Source organism: Nomia melanderi, chromosome 11, assembly GCF_051020985.1.
Source record: "Nomia melanderi isolate GNS246 chromosome 11, iyNomMela1, whole genome shotgun sequence".
Lineage (NCBI taxonomy): Eukaryota > Metazoa > Arthropoda > Insecta > Hymenoptera > Halictidae > Nomia > Nomia melanderi.
In genome coordinates, this window is record NC_135009.1 from 6,068,473 (window position 1) to 6,090,585 (window position 22,113).

Sequence of the window (22,113 nt, forward strand, 5' to 3'; positions counted from 1 at the left end):
CATATGGAAGCTACATCAAAATTCTGTGCACAATGAGCCAGCATTATCTACCGAAAGTTGTATTTGAAATTCGACGCGAGATGCATCACAATCGCCGATACTAAATTTCCCACACGCGGTAGAATAAAGTCGTCCTTCGGCTCGACGGGTTCCATCGAATTCGTTCCTTCGTTTAATCGCCCGACACGTTGCCCGCCCATCGTCTGAGCGCAGCACGTTAAACATCCGCGCCGTAACTTACCGACACCCTTTTACTCCTATTCGAACCGGTTAACTCGCAATATTACATTTCCATAATTTATCCGCCGCCCGAACTTTCCTGCGCGATCTAGTTTCCCCAGGTTCCATTAACTTACGTCTGTGTAGTACTTGAAGACACGAATTGTCTATCTTGTAATTGCATTTAATTAAGGTGTCTGAAAAAGCTTCGCGCGCTTCTTGTGATATTCTACAAGTAGGTCTGTTTCCTTTTGGTGCAAATTTAATAGGGGAAAGTATTTTGTTTAAGCAGGGTAGCTTTTTCCTTTCGCATCTATTTCACAGTGGCTTTTTTCTTTTGAATCTATTTTTAGTTTGTAACTTTGAAGTGAATTATAGATAGGAAAGATTATATTTGGAATTTGCGATAAGATGTTTAGAATATCGAATTTGTAAAATATGGTAAGATATTAGAGTGAAAGATTTATTATGAAATATTGATAAAATTGTGAAATTTTATGAATTTCTTCTTTAGTTGATTAATTACTTCAGCATAGTGTAAATATATTAATGGTTGAATATAACTTGTATGTTGTTTGTTTAGATGTGATTATTTTGATATTTATATGCACGACTGATACTAATTATTTAATAAAAGTAAATAAATGTTAACTCTCCGTGAATATTCTCAATAGTCAAGTAAATGTTAGTATTATATTATTCTCAAAAATATCAATAAAAATTTCGATTTTATAAGACTATTTCATAACCTTCTATTATCACACTACTACTTTCATCTCCAGAATGCACAAAAAGAACAATAAACCGAAATAATATTAACTAACTTTACATAAATAATTAAAATACAGGAATCAATGTTTCAATCGTCAAACTTTTCTCAATAATTCTACGATATAAAACGTAGAATTAAAACGATAAGGATACCTATCCACAACCTCTTGACAAATGAATGAAAACAACAAAAATGATCAGGATCAAACCAACGGAGATCCTATAAACAATTCGTGCTATTCCAAGTGGAACAGTATACGGTACAAATGGCAAGAATCATTGAAGCAGCCAGCGATCTTTCAATCAAATTCGATCCACTCTATCCGTGATCGACAAGCCCACTAAAGGGAACCGCTCGGAGTCGGCGCAGAGGAGAGACACGGCAAAAGAAAATGGGTGAACAAAGGCGCGGCACGTAATGAGGAAAGACCATCAACATCGTAACTACGATGCACTTCCTGCGAGCAGCCGTATTCCTGTTGGCCGTACAAGGAGGTTGAGTCATGCGACAACGTAGGAGGAGCAAGATGGACCTAACCCACTGTCCGATAAGACGATTCCTCCTCCGTTAGTAACGCGACGCTCGGTGTGACTGTTCTCTTCCTAGAATCAAAGCCATTAATAATCCGTCTCGGTTAGAATAAGTTCATGCCCGACGATATGATACGGTGCTCGATCATCGATACACGATTTCATTCGATTTAAAAGCGCCGATCGCTGAAATAGATGATCCAATTATCGGACATGGAAAAAATCGAGGAAAAAGGTTTATAAGCAGATACTTTTTGTAATATCTGAAGCTGTCCCCGTGAGGTGATTAATGATTAAGGTTGTTGATTTTCCTAGTTTTTTGGTGTAACAACTTTCAAACGTGATGTGGATGTTTATAAGAAGACTATTATACAAATTATATATTTAAATTTGAGAATTGCGTATTTGAATTTTTTAGGTATCGTGAAAGTATTTGTTTGTTCATTTAATGAACAATTTCGAGTTTTTTTTATTGATTTTATTTATTTAGGAATGCTATGAAGTAAATAGCTGCTCGATAATAGGGACTTGGTTGATACCGGGGTCATTGACTTCATATGACATCACTGGTCTGCGAAGATCTATGACACTTAAGTAATTGAATAAATGTAGCAATTGTTTGGGTTAAAAGTATGATTGAAATAAATGAAGTACTAATCCTATTAACGAGCTTAGAAACTGTACATCTCAGCCTTTATCGATCTTTTCACAAATAGAAAAAAATAATTGTGCCTGATTTTACTAATATGTCAATTTTCGAAGAAAGTTAACTTATTACTTCAGAATAAGATTAATTTTATTATTTATCTCATTAGTTCAACACAATATTTTTGTCTGATCTTGTAAAAATCGATAACTCCATATCGTTGGATTGCATCACAATATTATGATGCTTCAATATTTCTCACGATTTTCCAACACAATTTTTTTACTTCTACCAAAAATATATCAAACAATGGTAATATTTTCCATTTTAATAGCATTCCTTGTAATTTACTAACACAAATTTTTATTAGAAAAATCTCGAATTGAAACTATAGTAATAGTTTCATCCAATGAAATAATATTTCTGATAATTCTCAAAATACCAACACAATTTTTCCACTTTTACTACAAAAGTTTCAAATTGAAAGGACAGTACCACGTAACCAAAAAATAAAGAAGAGAAGCAGATTATGTCAAGAAGACATCAAATAATAAGATGTTATCCACCAAAAGCCATGTCCCTCGAAAGAAAATTCATTTGAGTTCCCCCCGTTCGATCAAGAAAATTTGAGGAAGCGTCTTGTTCTTTAACCCTTTCCGATTATCTCATTGCTCTCCGGCGGGCCCGCAGTTAAGTCGCGAGCCAGACTTCCTTTTGCAAACGACAGATGTCGAGACAGGAACGAGCGAGAGAGGCTAGACGATCGGTCGACCGAAAGGGACGTCGAAGACGCGGAAAAGGAACGAGGCGGAAGAAGAAACCTCGGGTGAAACAAAGCAGCCATTACTCTCGTTCCCCAGCTGTCGGCAGAAGTCATAAAATCGTTCATTATTATTGTACCTTGCGCGTTGCAACAGGAAAAGAAAATTCCTGATAGAACAAGCGTCCCCGACTCCGAGTGTCACTGGGAATTGAACAATCTTGGCGACGAATCGCTCGAACGGAACGTAACAGATGTCAAATTTAGAAAGTGGCTTAGAAATAAAACTGAGCAACGCGCGTCACTTGGAAAAGAAAAACAGACGTTTCAGATCATAACTTTTCCAACAAAAATAGTAATTGTTTGTTCAGCTAATTCTTCTATTGATATTAAAATTTGTCAGCAAATTGAAAATGCTGAATAACAGCAGAAATTTAATATAATATTAATGGTGCTCAGTATTAAATAAATCATTAAAAACGTTGTAAAATAAAAGCAAGAAATAATATAATATCAAATAGAAACAGTTGTTGTTTACAAAAACAAACTCTTCAAATTTAATTTACTTAATCTGATCATTAAGGATTGGCAATTTTTGCATAAGGTAGCCTAAATGAAGTAAACAACATCTATCAACTGTATGAGACACGTTTATTAACCCTTAACGGACTGTAAGTATTTCAAGTGTACTTATCGCCAAAAAATACCTTAACATAGATAACAAGCGGAAACAAATTCAGAGAAGTGACCTAGTACAGTACTATTTTTTCCGCCATATATGCGGCACTCGATCGAGTATGTAAAAGTACCATGCTGCTTATATAGTGACATTGGTCTGTTAAGTGTTAATAAGGGAAAAAATATTAGTCGAAACTTAATTAGCAATTTACAATATACAACACAGACAACTACTAAATGTACAAACTTGATTATATCGATATATTATAGAATACAATATATCCTCTTTCAAAGTTTCCCACCTTCATAATCAATAATTCCATACTGCATACATTTCATAAGATCCATTACACAGCAGATGTTACAAAAATTTCATTCAGTATTCAGTGTACGCGACGGGTAACCGTGCGAAATAACTGCTAACCGACAAGTTCATTTCCCTAAATGTTCTAGATTAAGTAATTCGTTTAAAAAGTTACGCAACGCCGATACAATCGACATGACCAAATTTTCATTCCGGACTTGATCTTCTTAAGTCTGCCCGTGTACACGTGGCCGACGTAATTAGTCCGGTCGAAGCGAACAGGCCAAACGCGTACGCGTCTAATCGAGTACGAGGCGAGCAAGCCACAGCGTTGCAGTCGCAATTAAGCAAGAGGCTACACCGGTGGTTAAATTATACCCCGTGTAACCAAAGTACAGGACCGTAGGATCACGTTACGCTGGCCAGCATTGTCTCCTTGAGTTACCAAAGCGACAAGTACCCCGTCTAACAAGGGGCCGCCGTTTTCTTCTCGGTCCCCCCACTCGTTCGACCTTGCGATTCTGGAACTCGATCTGACCCCACGAGGACAATTAACAATTTGCGAAAAAAGAAAGATTAGCTAAGCGGAACTCTTCTTCTTTACACTCGAAGAGGAAGGAAAGGGAAAGCAACGAAACCTGAGAACTTTGGAAGTTAATATTATGTGGATTGTGGATCTCTATGCGTTTATGGGAAATTTGGGAGCGCAAAATTGCATAGAATGCACATGATGCGAATAATTGTAGAAAGTCTGTGCAATGTGGTGGTTTTTGTAATGCTTGTTAGGGTAAACTATGTTCTTTGTTTTTCTTGTTATGTTTTCAAAAATTGAATTTTTCATAAAGATCCGCATTTTAGTTATTACTAAATTAATAAAACGAACTTTAGTCATTAGAACTCTATTTATCTGCATCTCACTTATACGAACTAACTCGCAGTGAGTTCGAAATATGTTTTTTATCAGATTTTATTACGTCCGTTTATTCGTAGGAAACATTTTGCAATGGTTTAGATGAGTGTCTGTTACTTTATAAAAAAATTGTTGAGATATTGCGGTTTATCACCGTTAAAAGTTTTGTTCAAATTTTAATAATGTACGATTTTTTAAATATTTTTTGTTAACATTCGTGTTTTGCATTGAAATGTATTTATTGGTAAATGAAATATGGAAATGCCGAGAGTGTATCGCTAGTGCATCTGTTAATTGTCGAAATTGATGGGGTGCAGATTGAAACAAATGGCTTCATGTTTTCATTAATTGGTACATGAAACATTAATAGAGTACTACAATGTGCACAGTTATACAAGATGTTCTGAAATTAATGGTGAAATCGTGGAAGCGTTCAAATTAAAGAAAAAGTACATTATTTTATTTATTGGTTATTTATATAATTATAATTATGTAAATAGATAATAAATAAATAGTAAAATACAAATTTGAATTGCAAATTATATCTGCTTCGATTCTATCAACTTATACAAATCAAATTTTCAATACTAATCAATTAATTAGAAATTACTGAAAGCTCTCATAGCGTGATAAATATTTTAATAAATATTTTACACACAATATAAATATACTCTATTAAATAATTACCTACCAATGAATAATATAATATCAGGTATCCATACATCATTCATCAAACATCAAAATAAAACAATTATAACCCGACAATAATTAATTTGCATCGTGCCCCATCATTTCATACCTACACCATTACTCTCCTATACTCACTTCTTTCAACAATTACCATTTGTATTCTCATTAACCTCCCCTCCATAAATTCTTACATTAGCAATCAATACAAAATTCCATTATCATTATTAACTCATTATCACCCAACGCTCCGTAACGAGCGAAGCTTACTAACAAATAACATGTTAATTAACTCATACCGCCAAAAACTCGCAGCAACAATTTATACCCAACACAACGTACATATTCTATTATCAAATGTTTCTCTCCGGTATAACAAAGGAAACCATTGTACGCAATGGTACTGATATCGACGTATCGAACACAAAAACCCGAGCTGCTCGGTAAGTTGTTTACCTCGCTGCAAGAGACACCCTGTATAAACGAATACACTGATCCTCCCAAAGTCTGTCCCAGTTGGACAGCGGGTTCCGAGCGGAATACCGTCCGACAGTGATTTTTAATTAAATGTACGCACGTTTCAATTAAAATCCTCCGTTGTCGACGTTTCTCGCGGCGCTTTCACCCCCTCGACCCCTCTGCCCGTCCATCTTCAACCCCGTACACGGTGAACCCCCTGAAAACCGCCTTCTGTTTCATCATCTCCCGTCTCCGTTCAGCGAGCACGCGCGCTTTGATTGCTGTTCCTCGCGCCGCGTTTTGATTCGTTTTCACCCTGGCCCGATGTTTCAGCAGATGTCGCCGGACCCCGATCCATCCCTTTTTCTTTCGTCCAGCCGCCCCCACAGGCTCATGCTTTCAACGTCGCGCTTGAAAACAACCCCCGGTCACCGCCGTGAAAAATCGAAGCGCAAGAAAATCGTGAAATGAACATTTTATGATGGTACGGGAAAACTTTCCGTGATCCGTCGCGACGGTCTGGGTGAGGGTTATTTTTTTTTATACACCTGCCTAAAGTTTAGTACACTATTAATATATAACCCTTGCCTGGCGATTTATTTTTAGTCAAACGTTCCTGTTTACGCTGTTTAATTCTGTCTGTACCCTGTGAACACGACTATTTTAAAGAAAACTGAAGTATTACAGATTCAGTTACATTTATTTATGAAAATAAGAAAATTATTTTAGTTGCGATGTAACATACTTGTAAGACAATTTGCCAACTTCAGTTTTGCACTGAGAGCACGTGCGAATAAAATTCGTCATTTCAGTTCAAAGGGTTAATCTTGAATTGCTTGTACGTGGATTAAGAACTGTTTAAAAGAGAATTAAATATTTAAAACAGATTTAGTATGATATACAAAAATGTTACGAAAATCAGTGTTCTGATATTCTGTAAGAAGTATTTGAAATATTTAATACAACTTCGAATTTTGCGATTTTATCTTCGGAAGACTATCTTGATTATGAAATCGTTTGAAACGAGTAATATTTTAAGTTTTAAAACGTTATTATTTTATAAAAAACCAGGTTTGTTGCTATATTAAATTGGAAAAATTAAGTTTTGCTAAAAAGAAGTCCAGGCCACTGTGTATCGTGCAGACTCTTTTCGCCTGGAATGTATGGATGGCAGTTGGCGTTGGGAGAAATATAATATGATTAGTGAACTATATGCAAATTCAGATTTTTGAGAACATAATGGAAAAATAGAATTATTATAGAAAAAGCTTTTCGTAATAAATACTCTAAATAACGCTGCAATTTGAATATTTTAAATTTTTTCGTAGTATGCGTATTTTGTGCAATTCTGCACTTTTAAATTTCTCGTAAATATGTACAAATCTATAATCTAATTATTAGATTACATTTTATCCAACTCTAATTACAGATTGTAGTTTTATTGTTCATGAAAATTTTGTTTTAGTTGAAACTAAGTTTTATTATTTATTAAAAGTACAAAACGGTGGAATCAAATATTCAAATATTAGAGTACAACGTTTCTAAATGTAGATGCTATTTTGTTTACTTTCTAATAAGGATCCACGCGTTAGATGTATTGTATTTGTATAGGGATATACTGTTTTGGTCGTATTTATTTCATCGGTGGAATATTCAACGTTTTAACCCTCCTGTCTCGATTGCAACCATATGGCTGTGCACGTAGTTAGAATTATGGAATAAAATGTTACTACCAACTGATGCTTCGCCTGATGGAGCTACATATAATAGTCATAACAAATGTCTGACGCTGGTAGTGAATGTGTTAATTGACTCTGAACAAATACGAATTGTTAATGTTTGAAATAATTATTTCTATATAATTCTATTAATAATTCAAAAGTATACATATCTCACGTATTACTTATTTAACACTAAGATCACGAAATGTTTAAAATAATTTATATATAACTTCATGTTCAAAAAACTATAAGATCACATTTCTAAAAATTTCCTTTCCTCTTTTACGAATAAAATAAAACAGAAACTATTTCGATAACTTTAAACAATGATCATAATTAGTAATTGTACTTCTATCAACGCTCTATAGTTATATGTAGGTGTAGAAATATTTTAAAATCCTTTGAAATCCTTCAAACGATGGTTCAAGAGCAAAAGAGAACAAAAGATTTTATTTTAAATTTTGTATTCATTTCGCATATAAAACAACCTTCCTTCATAGAATAATATGTGCTTCACAAATATTCACATTCGATTTTCTTGAAAAATAAGGTTCTAAACGAAAAATCTGTATTTCATCTTTTCGATTCATTTTTCATATCCAATCATACCAGTCTTGGTCGAATCACCAGTCACAGGATACCCCGCGCAAAGCTTCGTTCACGAGGAAATGAATTTTAAAAATTTATGTCACATGCATACCCGCGATAAGCATCATAGAAAGGGTCGGTAATGAGGAGAAGCGTTAGCCGACTGCGAATCGATAGACACTTGTGCTTCTGATGAATAATATTCACATTTTATTTGAAGAATTATCTCAAGAATTATTCTACCACATATCGACTGTACCAATGAAAGCAATAAATATTAAAAATGAATCCTTTACTCGAAACTCAGCACATTACAGACAAATCACAAGATATCTCGCGTTTCTTGAAGTTCTAACCCTTTAACCTATGATTCCTTTTATAACTGCATAATAATTACTTTGATATTAATCCTTTACCAGAAATAACGGAGAATTCCACATTCACTTATATCCACGTTTACTTTAAAGTGTAACAATTGATAATCGAAATATAATATTTAATATGAACTCGAGGGAACTAAGATTCGATTACTTTTGTTAATTTCAGTTTGAGATCTTCACGAGTCTGACACGATATTCTATGACAAGGGGTAATTCTTTGCACTTGAGAGGCGACTCAAAGTCGCTATTTGATGTGCTATACGAAATTATAAAATACAATATTCAATTTTACATTTTATATTGTATAATTAGACACAACATATTGAAATAAAATAGTTTTAACCACAGTTTCGTATATTATTTTTATAGACTATATATATTGCATAATATATTTTGTATATAATATATATTATCTTAATATATATTTCATTATTTCACTCAGTATTTCACTAGAAAATAATGAATATATGTAACGAAAAATCTTTCGTGTGGAAAGGGTTAATACACTATCTAACTAACACTAGGTTTACGGAACGCGTCAATCTGACATATATTAAATTTTACAAACTAATTAAGTTCTCTAAGGCCAATCAAACAAACTGTACAATAAATCTCCGGAAACCTAGTGTAAACAAGCATTATAAAGACAATATAACTGTAAACCATTTTCCGAAATTAAGTAATCAATGCAACATTTTTAAACGCCGTAATCGTTGGGTAACTTAAAAATGCTGATACGCGAACAAACGAATGGCTACCACAGGCACGGTGATCAACAAACTTTCCGGTCCGTAATGTGTTAAGAACCGATGACACCGTGGTACAAAATCGACTTCGTAAACATGTCACCCCAAGGACAGCGATCGCATGTAAAATCGTGGCCGTTATTCCATCGCTAATGAGGATATCCACCTCTTGTTTACGAGCGTGGAACGCGTCGTTATGTATCGGGGGGCCTCGTGCACCGACTACGCTAATTACCAGGATTGGCTCACGCGCGCACACGAATCGACTTTCAGCCTCGGAATTAAATATTTTCGTCAAACACGTGGCACTTACGTCGCGCCATATGTCTGCCAACGATCTCCGTTGACCACTGATCGGGGGATCAAGCTATCGGCGTCTACCCTCGGATGAGAAAATCGGGGTTATGGTCGCCTCATTAGGTAATCGGGGATCTTCGTCTTTATTTCTTATATGTTATGGTGTTACTCAAATAACCATCATAAATGGCGCTTACCGGAGGTGATTAATGACGGCTGCGATCGTGACGAAGCTTAGGTAAGTACTCCCGTTCTCAACCCCCTGCTTTGTAATCTCATGTCGGACTCGTGATGAATATTTCAAGCAGAACTTAAGCCTTTGCACTACAAAAGTATTTCACTAGAAGTATTCAACAGTTTTCGAGGAGATAGGGACAATATTTTCTAAAAGCCACTTAACGAGAAATCATAGGTAACTTAATACGTTGACTACCATGAAAATACCAGCATTTTACCTATTACTTATTCCTTTGTAGCAGAGATAAAATGGAACAATTATTAATTATTTGCTACCACAATTCATACGTTACACTGTTATCTAGTTATTTACGCTATGAAACATTCTTATTCGACGTCAGTTGTCTTGTAAATTATAATTGTTTTTAAGTAATTTCGAAGCTTTTTTAGTAATTCACATATTGATGCATTGTATACAATTTAATATTAGAAACTAAATTTTATTATTTTGTATGTATTAAATCAAGGGACTGTTGAGAGTGGCCATTGGTGTGTAAAGGATTAACAAATATACATATTACTCGATTCTTTGGAATTTAAATTGAATATTATTCTGTTATCGGTTTTTATAGGTATTTTAGTGCAAACGTGGACACAGAATTTGCCTAGGATTTTTCTTTTTTTCGATAAATTATTAATGACAAAGTAATGGTATCAAGCACGTTTGAGAAAGAAATTATAGGTCAAGAGGTTAAGTTATTGGATACTTAATCCCTTAAGTGGTCTTTCCAGTGTAACAGATGGAAAACATCAAAATTCTTTTTCTTTGCATTTTTTTATAGTTTAAAATGGTAAAAATACAATTCCGAAAGGATTAAACCGAATTCGAAAAATGAATAAAAGTGATAAGGTTAAAAATATAATGGTGTCAAGTGTAACGCTGCACACGATATTTTCGGAATCAGTTATCCGAGTCATCTCAAATTTAGCAGATATGTTCATAATTATTAAGTCATACTTTTTTTTTATTGTACAGAAACTGTAAATCTTATTACACGTTAGGAGAAACTTCAGCGTTTTTTTCATTAATCTTGTTCGTTCTATTTAGGATTACCACATGAAGCAATCACTGCCATCTGATCGTAAATCGTTTGAATACTTTTCTGTTATTCGTGTTTTAAACCCTTCGATAATCTCCTCTGGAAGTTCGATTAATAATCGATTAATTGATACTTCTAATTTTTTATTTCGTCAGTAGTAATATTTTTTTACTACAATTAAAGAAGTTCATTACGGAGTGTGTTTATAAGCCTGGTCATAATGTTTACCACCAATATAAAATCGATATAGTAATAATTACCTATTTTTATGACAGTTAGAATAGCATTTTTTATAAAAACATATATTTCTATTAAAAATGATAAGTTACATATCGTATATTATAAAAATGAATGTACGTTTCCCAAAAGATCTTTATTTGAGTCTTTATTTGAATCTTTCGCTCGCAATGTCATTCGATTCGTGTTCAGTGACGCAATAAATTCATACACCGCGCACACACAAATGAAAATACGGCGGATTCAATGAGGTGGGACAAACAAGCCAGCGGTTTCCGTTTCCGCAAAAACATCGGAAACGGTTTACGTGTTTTACAGTTTTCCATGCGGTTATTAAGAAATGTCTGGTAAGTCCAGTAGCCAGCGAGCGTTTAAAAGCGAACGAAAACCGGAAAGCCGAATGAAACAGAATTCCAGGTAATAGGTAAAATGTCAAGCGAATTGGAAAACGAGATAGAAATGGCGACAAGCGCATTCAGAATTTTATGCACGCTTGACCGGCGATGATTAATCAAGCTTTCAATTTCACTTTTAATGCGATCCGCCGTTTGGTCGGCGAAACACATTTTTATCGCCGTTTCTATTTCTGTTCCCTTTTTTTTCTAAAGGTGGTTCGCGAAAGTTGGAGATTACATAAATATTCACAATCTGGTAATAAGTACTGGCACCGTTCACGCTGTCTGACGAAATAGAGATAAATTATTGACTAATTAGTACTTTCCTTTTTTTATGTGCATTTAGGAGATTAATGATTTTAACCTTTTGCACTCGAAAGACGACTGTCAGACGTCATTTAAATCAACACAACAAAATTATGACTACAAAGTTAATACCCAATTTTTGATAAGGTAGCAAATTATGAAACATAGAAGTAAAATAGTTTTGTCCTTTAGTTTATGAAAAATTTAACTTTATGTTAATTACAAACGATATAATTGATATTTAATTTGAAATAATGAATATTTGTACTGAAAAATATTGTCAAGTGCAATGGGTTAAATATTTTGGACTTCTTTTTTAATGTATGTGGAAAAGTACATATTTTAAATGAATTTAGGGTCAAGTTACTTTATTCAATGTAAGTAAGGGGGGATTTTAATGAGATATGAAGGGTTAAGGAATCATATGAGAACTTTGAAAATTCCACTATTTGAAGATTAATATTTCATGTGTTTGCAAGATTAACACGTTAAACCCTGAATTTTCCAAATTATAAAAGGTAAATTTAACAGTTTTCTTGCTACACAATTAAGTAAAAAGTTATAAATATCCTTTTCATTGCTGTAATATGAATTTTGATACTTATCTGAACTTTTTCCCGCCAGTAGTCTGATTATCTGGAGGTTTAATGTAACAAAATATAAATATGTTTTCGACATACTTGTGTCTCTTGCGAAAGTGACGTGTCACGGAAATATGATTCACTTGGATGTATACCACTGGAAACGATTATATTATACTAATTCCATCGAAAATTTAATAACATCGTATAAAAAGAATATTATTTCTACGTTACAACAACAGAAAGCTATTCTATTGCTTATTTTTGTATATTTAATGACATTCTAATTAAAAGTATTTTACTGGGTCATCAAAATTATCATTTACTGGTATCCACAGAATATTAACAAAGAAATAATACTGCGTACTAAATGTACAAAATAAACTAATGAATTGAATGAAAAAAATATATAAACACTGTCTTGTAATCATTTTTCGTGTATGACTCCACTGGACTCTGCCAGTCTTTCACATTATTTATTATTATTTATTATTTGTTTAACCGTTGCAAAGCCGGAGATTTTAGTGACTGTACAGACCACCGCAGCTGGGTCCACGTGGACCCCTAACCAGGCCTTACTTACACAATCATTTCGAATTTACACTTTATTAGTTTATCGCCCGTTTCACTGCTAAGAAATGTTAACTTTTCGCGGTCGTAAGACGAACTATGCTCGATAGAATACTTTCACTCTTCTGATTGTATAAAATGGAAACAATTAATATATGAAATTATAAATTACAAATAAAAATTAAAGAAATAAAATATTTATTATTAAAATAATGTATCTAATCTATTACTCTATTACTGTATTAAATTTCTCTAAAATAAAAAACAAATCGTGAACTTCATTTATACATAAAACTAATACGACCGCAAAGGGTTAACTAAGCAACTGAACAATGCAAAACTTGTAAAATGAATATTAGTTATCAGTGCAAGCTCCCAACGCGCTAGAGTCACTCCCAGTTGCGGTACAGCTGAGGTTAAAGGTTAACAGAGGATACCACCTAGAGGCATCCTAAATACAGGTAAACATTAGACATCTTTTTGTCAATAACTATTAAGCGAAAACTTCTAATTTTTTCTGGATGTATAACTGTAACCTTTTGATTTACATTTATATTTCTTCTAAGCCAAAATGTTACAAAATTGCGGAGTTATTCGCTAGCTTCGGAACTCCTTTTCGCGAAACATTCATTACGGATGCATTACAGATTCAGAAAAAATCAGGAATTTTCACGTGACAATTATTAACAAAAAAATCCCTAAAGTTTACCTATATTTAAGACGTTTCTAGGTGGTGTCCGCCCTTAAATCAAATCCCGTGAAAGCCGTAAACAGCCAGCTTAAAGAAAGACAAATGACCAAGCACAGCAGCTTCCAGTTGACTTACAAACGCTGCCCGAGTCGCTCTCCTCCCTCCCGCTCAAGTCCAAATGATTCTTCTTCTTGCGACGCATGATAGAGTTCCACACCTTTTTACGGCTCATCGTGAAACACTGGTCGCCAATCGCGCCGCTCACCTTGTCACCTTTCAGATCAACGCTATTTCGTCCAGAGCACGCGGTTCCGTGCTGGCTACCGATATTTGCGAACTCGCGGCTGAATCGCGCGTTGTCGCCCACTGATGGCCCGAGAAAGTAGGTTAATCGACTCTTCCTCACCGATAAACCATTCGTTATCGGAGCGCCATTATCGAATAACAATTAGCGGCTCGTTGGAAGACCGGCGAACGACCGATTCCGGTCGCCGTCGGCGGAACACACGCTTTCGCGATACGCCTCGCGAGTCATTGATGCATTAACCCTTTCACAGAGAGACGATTAGGGTGCTGGAGCCGTTTAACTTGGAGATAAGTTTATTTGCGACTGAAATTTAGTGCTAGCTGCTTTCTTTGGCACCTGATTGTTGGACCTGTTACATTCTGTTCGACGCGGAAGGTCGATCTTTTTTTAGCAAAAGTGGTAATGTCAATAGTACCAAGCAAAATATTATATTTACCGGATGGGAATTTTTAAAGACTTTCGTGAAACTGATAATGTTTTCTTAATGTTGTTACTTGAAAGAGTTGGAGTGTAATTTTTAATCTTAGCGTTCTGTTTGTGTAGAAGATATATTTATCTGTTTCCTATGAAATTGTGTTGAAACGTATTATAACGCTTGAAGTAATTTGCGGAATATAGGCTTAATTCGTTAAATTTGAATACGCTAATTTTGATCTGAATAACGAACCGATTCCTAAGTAACTGTCCATTGAAGATGGAAATATTCGTACCAATTAAATCGAGTTTGTACAAACTTTTATGAAACTCCCAATTCTTATATCATCAATAAGTCACCCTCTTCCTAGTAATTCACTTATTTCACAAAAAAAGTCTGACCTAACCTTGAATTCTCAAACACACACAACAATAGTGTATCTAAATCAGCAAACATCAGTCGCGTCTCATCACATGCCACATGAAACAAACCACAGTCCAACTGCCTACGAGAATACACTAAACGCGGCGGAAATACGCACCCTCCTCATCCTATAATCCAACTGTGAAAGGGTTAATCGCGAGCACATCGTAGAACATTCGAAAAAACCTTCCCGATCCTCTTGCGCATCTGTAAAACGAACTGAACAAAACCAGTAAATCGATCTCCGAATCGATCAGCACTGCGCGGCGAACGGAATCTCCAAGCAAGTATGCGTCTCACGGTGTCCCGGCGCAATTACGCGATCGTCGTAGTCGCGACAGCTCCATAATTAGTCCGCGGCTCGCCTTGGACCGGGGTTTTGTCGTTCAACTGAAGTCGGGCGTGTAAACGGCCGCGCAAAGAGCTGCGAGAGGAAGTCTGCAGACACTTGGTTGACACGGGCGCAGCGTGACGCGGGAACGGCCGCTGGCTCCCGTTTCGCAGCCGCAAAAACCAATGACCTAGCACACTTACTGACTTTTATCCAGCCCGATTTCGCAAGCGGCGCGATCGCCCGGCCGGTTCGGTCGACGGACACGACGCGAACGCACTTATATCGTTTGTACGGGCAGACTGGAGGACTTTTATCGCATCCGGCGCCGAGGACTCTTCCGAAGAGGAACAGAGCCACGGCTTCAAACTTGCGCGCCAATCGGCGACCGACGAATTGAGGCCGGTGGGGGGGCATCGCGGAAAATCGAGCGAAACGGTTCTTTGATTTTACTGCCGCGGAAAAGTCTGTTCCGTCCTTTAGCCACGAGAGAATGGAGCTGGGAAACGCGATCGTCGGTTACTAGGAACTTTCGCGCGGGAATTGGTGATGAGATGAGGTTTGAGATTGACTGTGAAGTTTGTTTACGAGATAATTGTAATTTCTAGAGAACTGTTTAAAGTTGAAGACGAATGTGATAAATAATAATGGTTCTTTTAATTGTTGCTTAGAACATGTTTCACTTGAATATAAGATTGTTATGTTAGAGGGAGAACCTGCTTCGATGTGTTATACTTTAATATTGTTAAAATTGGTCGAGTTTGAAGTATGTATATAAAATAGTTTAAGTATTAGATAAAATCAACATAAAAAAGTGTGTTAATAGCAATAATAAACTGATGTAACTTACTAATAGATTGATTAAGCGAAAGTCACAGTGGACGGAACCTATGCAAGCATTTTAAGCATAATCTACGGTTTTATCTTTTTCATACTTCATATAATATACGTAAAAAAATCTTCAAGAATTTATTTTCGTTAGAATTATTAATAGTTTGTAAGATCTAAGAATGTTGAATCCATAGTAAAATAAAAAATGTGATTGAAGGAGATGTGAGTTTCACATTGTTTTCATTTCGACGAAGCTTCTCATTTCTTGTTCTTATTTTCATAGATAAGGTAAGCTCCATATCATAAGCCATTTTTTTCGCTATTTTTTTATTTATTTACATTTTTTACCGTGATTTGAAGGTATTTAAATTTTTGCACGGTTATCGGTCAGTGTATCAATGTTTATTAATTCCTTCATGTTTCAACGCAGGTTTCATTGGAAAAACTGCATATCTCTCGTTTTGGCAAACTTTGCAAATCAGGTGTTCCATATTAGGTGTTATTGCCCTATTCTATAATCTGTATAAGACGAGTAAGTATTTTAGTTAATCGAAAAATTACGAAAAGATAATTTATGTGAAAGTTATTTTATCGAATTTAAAGAATTCAACGCGTTAATTGAATTTGGTTATGATCTAGATCAATTAGTTTTTATGATAACTGAACTACTTTCTATTCCTAACCACAGGAAAGGTACAGAAATTAGTTAATATAGTTATACGGCGGCGATTGCAAAATCACTTTCTTCACTTCTAGTAATTAGCATACAGTATAGACAACAATATTAACATAAGCGGTCCCGATCGTAATCAACACGCCCGGGAAGCGAGGGAAATCCGTCGAACTCATCGTGTCATTTTCTCCTGTTACGACTACAAATTATCCCGACACAACCAATTACAAGCAACATTCTATTTATGTATTAATGATATTCATAAATATTGAGACCACTTTCACGTTAACGACACTTACTTCCTTGCCAAGAGACTCGCCGGAGAAACTCGCGTAAAACGAAAACAAACTCGAAGACTTTGACTCTATCATCGAATAATCATTTGTCAGTAAACATATTAATTTGTTAATTTTTGTACGTTTATTATAATATACCATTTATTCTATACTATTATTACTATTTATTAACTCTCTATAGACCCATGTGAAGTTAAAGTCATGCGTCACTATACTGGGTTAAATTGATTTATTTGATTTTTTACTGCAAAATGAGGAATAAAATTAACTAATTATTTAATTTAAACTTTTATACACGCAGACTTAAACGTTCAACGTCACTGTAGTTTCAAACTTACAAAATATATTCGTTTTAATAAAATTATTAACTATTGAATACCTTGTTAATTTGCATTCATGGGTTAATATTTGTTAATTTCATACTGTATAAATTTTGTTATATTCACGAACAAAAATTCGGCCCATAGAGGGTTAATTGTTATTTGACTATTAGTATCTATGTTTCAAATTGTTGGATTGCCGTCTGGAGTCTATTCTGACTCAAAATTTCAAAAACGTCATTCAATTTTTCACTTTCGTATAGTTCAATCAAATTACCAGTGACTATGTTAGAGTTAATGAAACGATCAATATTTATCTTGTACAAGTACATTGAAAATCGTATGTAGAAAAAATGGTAAAAGTTTAAATGGTTGCATGCAGCGTCATCTACGAGGTTATGCAGAATGTCACTCCTCCACGGGTTATAGCCCTCTAAACCAAAAATATAATTTCTAACTGATGTTTAATTAATAAATTTCACCATGAATTAATAATTTGCTTACTACGAAGCCTTTAATGATTAGTCATTAACTATTAAAAGGCTATTAAACAACCGCTGGTAGCCTATAATATTAACCAGTTGACTACCACTGCCTGACCTATATCACAATGAACACATCGATACAATTATAACGAATACCATTTGCGCGTAGCTATGGAACGTTCTATACATAAAACGCTTTCCACTCGATTCAACGAACGCCAAATTCTCTCTTCGACAAATAATAAATAAATTAATTTGAGAAAATACACTACTGCTCTGAAATCTCACTTCGCACTCACTTCACCACAACCACGAGAGACTCAACAATTTCGAAAAATTCGCGTTTCTGTAAGAGGAATCAGATCTAAATGCTTCAAAAGTAAATCAATGGATCGCGGGTTTTTCCAAGATGCGGCGGCAAAACGCGTGACCTTGAGGTACCGTTGCGATTAAATGCGAATGGCTGTCGGAGGCAGACTGTCTTCGACAGTGCATCTACGTCTTGGAACTGGTAGAGGATATGCGGTTGTCGGTGACGATAAGTGCCCCGCCTCGCAGGAAGTTGTTCTTCCAAAATAAACGAGTGGATTAAACTGCCCGTGAAACGATGATTTCGAATCACTATCTTTCAGATGCCTATTGGATGATTGATCGTGGTTCGAGCCAGCGAAAAACTGACAGAGAAATGTTTCTTCTCGATCTTGAAGCTTAAGATAACGTATCCTCTTTTGTTTTCGTGCATTGTGATCGTTGGCTTCGAAGAAATTATTTCTTGTGCAACATTAAGTCAGAAAGAAAATTTTCTTTTGTTTTATTTTTGAACTGTATTCGTAACATTTGTAGATTTATAGACTCGCTTTTAATTTTTTATTACCACTAGACAAGTATATTTGTTGAAATCTCAATTAACTGTAGTGCTAATGAGCGAGTTTATTTTATGGCTTTCAACAAAAAGTGTTTCGCAATATTAATAATTATTAAATGAAAAAATTGAAATGGGCTATATTAACATGATTGGTAGTACTATAAAGTTTATAAAGTGATACGATCAAATATTATAGATAATTGGATAGGTGCTCTGAAAAATGGCGGAGACGTATTAAACAAAATTGCTGATGTAACATTAATGAGTTTTACTTCGATACAGTGAATATTCGCATTAAATCTGTTCGGAAAGACCGACAGCACTCTCTGTTCAACCGAATGTGTTAGTCAATTATGCAACAGTTTAATCGAAAGTAAGTATGATTATGTAGAACTTTCAGATTCGCTGTGTTAAACCTTATCCTCAATTTGTCACCAGTCATTAGATACGCTTCGCATCGCGTATTTTCTGCGCGTAGTGTGTTTTAGAATGGAGGAAGTCACTATGAATCTTTTACTGGGTTTGCTGTAGCTGGTAGAACTAGAAATAGAGATACGATCGAACATGTCGCAAATAGGTTCGGAAGGTGGTAGAATTTTTATTGATTGCCGCGAAGTAAAATTTTTATTTTCTAAATTAAGAATGGAGAATACTGATAATACAGTAATAATGATAAAATAATATTAATATAATTTTTGCCTACATAGAATGTGTTAAAGATATAAAACAGATTTTTAAACAAGATTACTGGGATCAAAATCATTCTCGAAAAAGTAGAAAGATATCAAAACTCCATTAACACGTTTCGTGCCACGGAAACTTCGGTTGTATTTTGCTTATGAACTGTATTGATTTTTTCAATAAAATAATAAATTATATTCAGATTTTTGGCCATTTTTATGTATTTTGATATCGTTTCTTTATGTTTTCACTGCTTTATAACGTATACCGCTATCCATAACCATGTATCTATTAAAAATATTTCCTTACAAAAATTCGTGTGTACCATATGTGGTACACGTGGCACGGAGCATGTTAAGAAAACACGTATCAAGGAAAAAATGAATATATGACGCATATTATACCGCAGTAATCCACATCCTGTGAAAGGAAAATCGCGGACAGTTCCTTTTATAATTTTCTGCTTGAAGATCGTTCGTTTCTTGGCCTTAATCGAATAATTATTTCATCACTGACCAAGTTTTTTCCAATTTATATGAAACAAGGTTTGCTCAAGACAAGTATATGTCAATAACAAAAATCCTCGGACAGTAAGGACTTCAATTATCGCTGGAGTTACTATATATTTTATGCTAACCCGATAATTTGTTCTTCTTGTGAATTTTGAAAATTCTATTCTAATAGTTACCAATCATTAAAAGTAATAACTGATAGTAATGAATAATTTTAACGTGACAATTAATAGGTGAACAGTAATTACCAGTTAGTAATTATTAAAAATAAATACTAAAAAGAAATACTAAACTATTAAAATATCAAACTACCAAACTACCAAACTACCAAACTACCAAACTACCAAAATACCAAAATACCAAAACACTAAAAACAAATCACGAGTAACAGAAAATGACCAAGCAACAACACTAAAGACATTTACGAATTTGGTGACGGTAGCATCGATACATCGGATCACCCGTTAAATTTTCGATATTTATATCGGTAAGTGTGACAAGTTGGTAAGTGTTAAACGAGGTTTACAAAGTCCCGTCTCTCCAACGTAACTCATTAATTCAGACGAGCGACGGCACTTCACACGGGTAAATACGGTGCACGATCTTTTCCACGTTACGGGAGAGTAGCGGCTCTACAATTAGCGTGGTTCGCTGGCAGCGTAAAATTGCACCTGGCAAACAATAGGGAAATTAGGGTCGCCTAGTGTAAACCAGGCACGGTAATGCGTCGCGGAGGACTTAATTCTTCCGACGTATCAAGAGCAGACTAGAAAGTGCTTTCGAATGTAACTCAGAGTTAACCGAATATCTACTTGATAATGAACATTCACGGATGTTCTACGTATCTGATACAGTTGCTCGAAAACAAACGAAAAGAAAAAGAGGATCATTTCCTTTCCATGGAATTCATATTAATGATATATTCATTAATTCGTACTCATTCATATTAATCCTTGAAAGCTACCGCCAACGAAAACCACGTTAATGCTACCATCGTTATATTTACAGCGAAAAACGTGGGAGAAGTGAGACGTGCTTTATAATAACATTATCAGCCGTTATGTCGTTCGATAACATTAATTACTTTGTGTTTATGATTATTTATAATTTACGATCAATGTCGTAATGAATGTATAATTTATTTTCGTACTGGGAAATTATTAAGCATCTCTTATATTCGCGGTCAGCAAATTGGAAGCTAAGGATTTTTAAAATTTGTTCAGTCGACTTAGATCAAATTATAGAGAAATTAAGTTAAAGAACTAAATAGAAAGGGCACAACATTTTTTCGTTCGATTTGAACAAATTTGATCTCTATGATGATTAGATTTGTAAGAGAAGTATTATGTAGAGAATATATTTTATTATAGATACGCTGCTAAACTGGTTTCTATTGTATTGTATATCCGCCGATGCGCTTCACTTTCTTTCATAGATCTATCGCGCTCGAAACAAGAAGATTCGTATGATTTCCAACTTCGCATCAATTAATTCAAAACAGAACTCATTATGAATCGTGCAATTACATGGAATGTCAGTAAGCTAAAAATTCTGCAATCTATCAATCACTTCACCGCATGAATGTACCAAGTATATGAACAATTCTAAATACTTCTTAGAATTAACAGCTTTTATAAAAGTGGAAAAAAATAAATAGAAATCATTTGAATATTACATGAACTACTTGTCTTATAATTTTCTTTGCTATTGCACAAATTTAAGCTATTATATCGTTAATAATTCACTAACATAAACAAACTTTCGTATTTGAAAAATTTACGATACAATTGTGGTTAGTAACTCATATTATTCCTTTCTTGACGTTATTTCAAATCCAAATTTTATATTCTTCCAAATGAAACGAAACTGATGATCGTAGCACCCTTACCCTCTTCAAGGATACTGACACATATATGTACATTTAATTTCAGTCTAACATTGACGTCCATCGAACGGACACACTTTTTTTCGTATGTTTTTCATAACTACCTCCGTTCGTCTTCGTATTCTTCAATTCGTATCAGTTGTCACAAAATAAACTGTAACTAAACGAATACTAGAATCATCCGTGTTTATTCTCAACAAGAATTCGGCCCTGAAGTGGTTCAACACGATAACCAACTATTTAGTACCTCATCCATTAAGATTTAAAAAGTTTTAATAAGAGCACGCAAATAACATCAATGTTCATTAATTTTCATTCAAATTTCCTGTAACTGA

At 34.6% G+C, this 22,113-nt stretch overlaps 1 protein-coding gene across 1 annotated transcript in view; it reads right to left on the minus strand.

Annotated features, from left to right (window-relative positions):
• The window catches only part of LOC116428870 (uncharacterized), a 123,162-nt gene extending 105,321 nt beyond the window's left edge, over nucleotides 1-17,841 (minus strand). The window contains exons 1-3 of the mRNA XM_076372223.1: nucleotides 15,434-17,841; nucleotides 15,086-15,118; nucleotides 13,890-14,120 (exon numbers count right to left, since the gene is read on the minus strand). Of these exons, the coding sequence (XP_076228338.1) occupies nucleotides 13,890-14,120; nucleotides 15,086-15,118; nucleotides 15,434-15,647 (478 nt within the window). The 5' untranslated portion in view covers nucleotides 15,648-17,841. The remainder of the gene's footprint in view (nucleotides 1-13,889; nucleotides 14,121-15,085; nucleotides 15,119-15,433) is intronic.
• Between the last annotated feature and the right edge of the window lie 4,272 nt (nucleotides 17,842-22,113).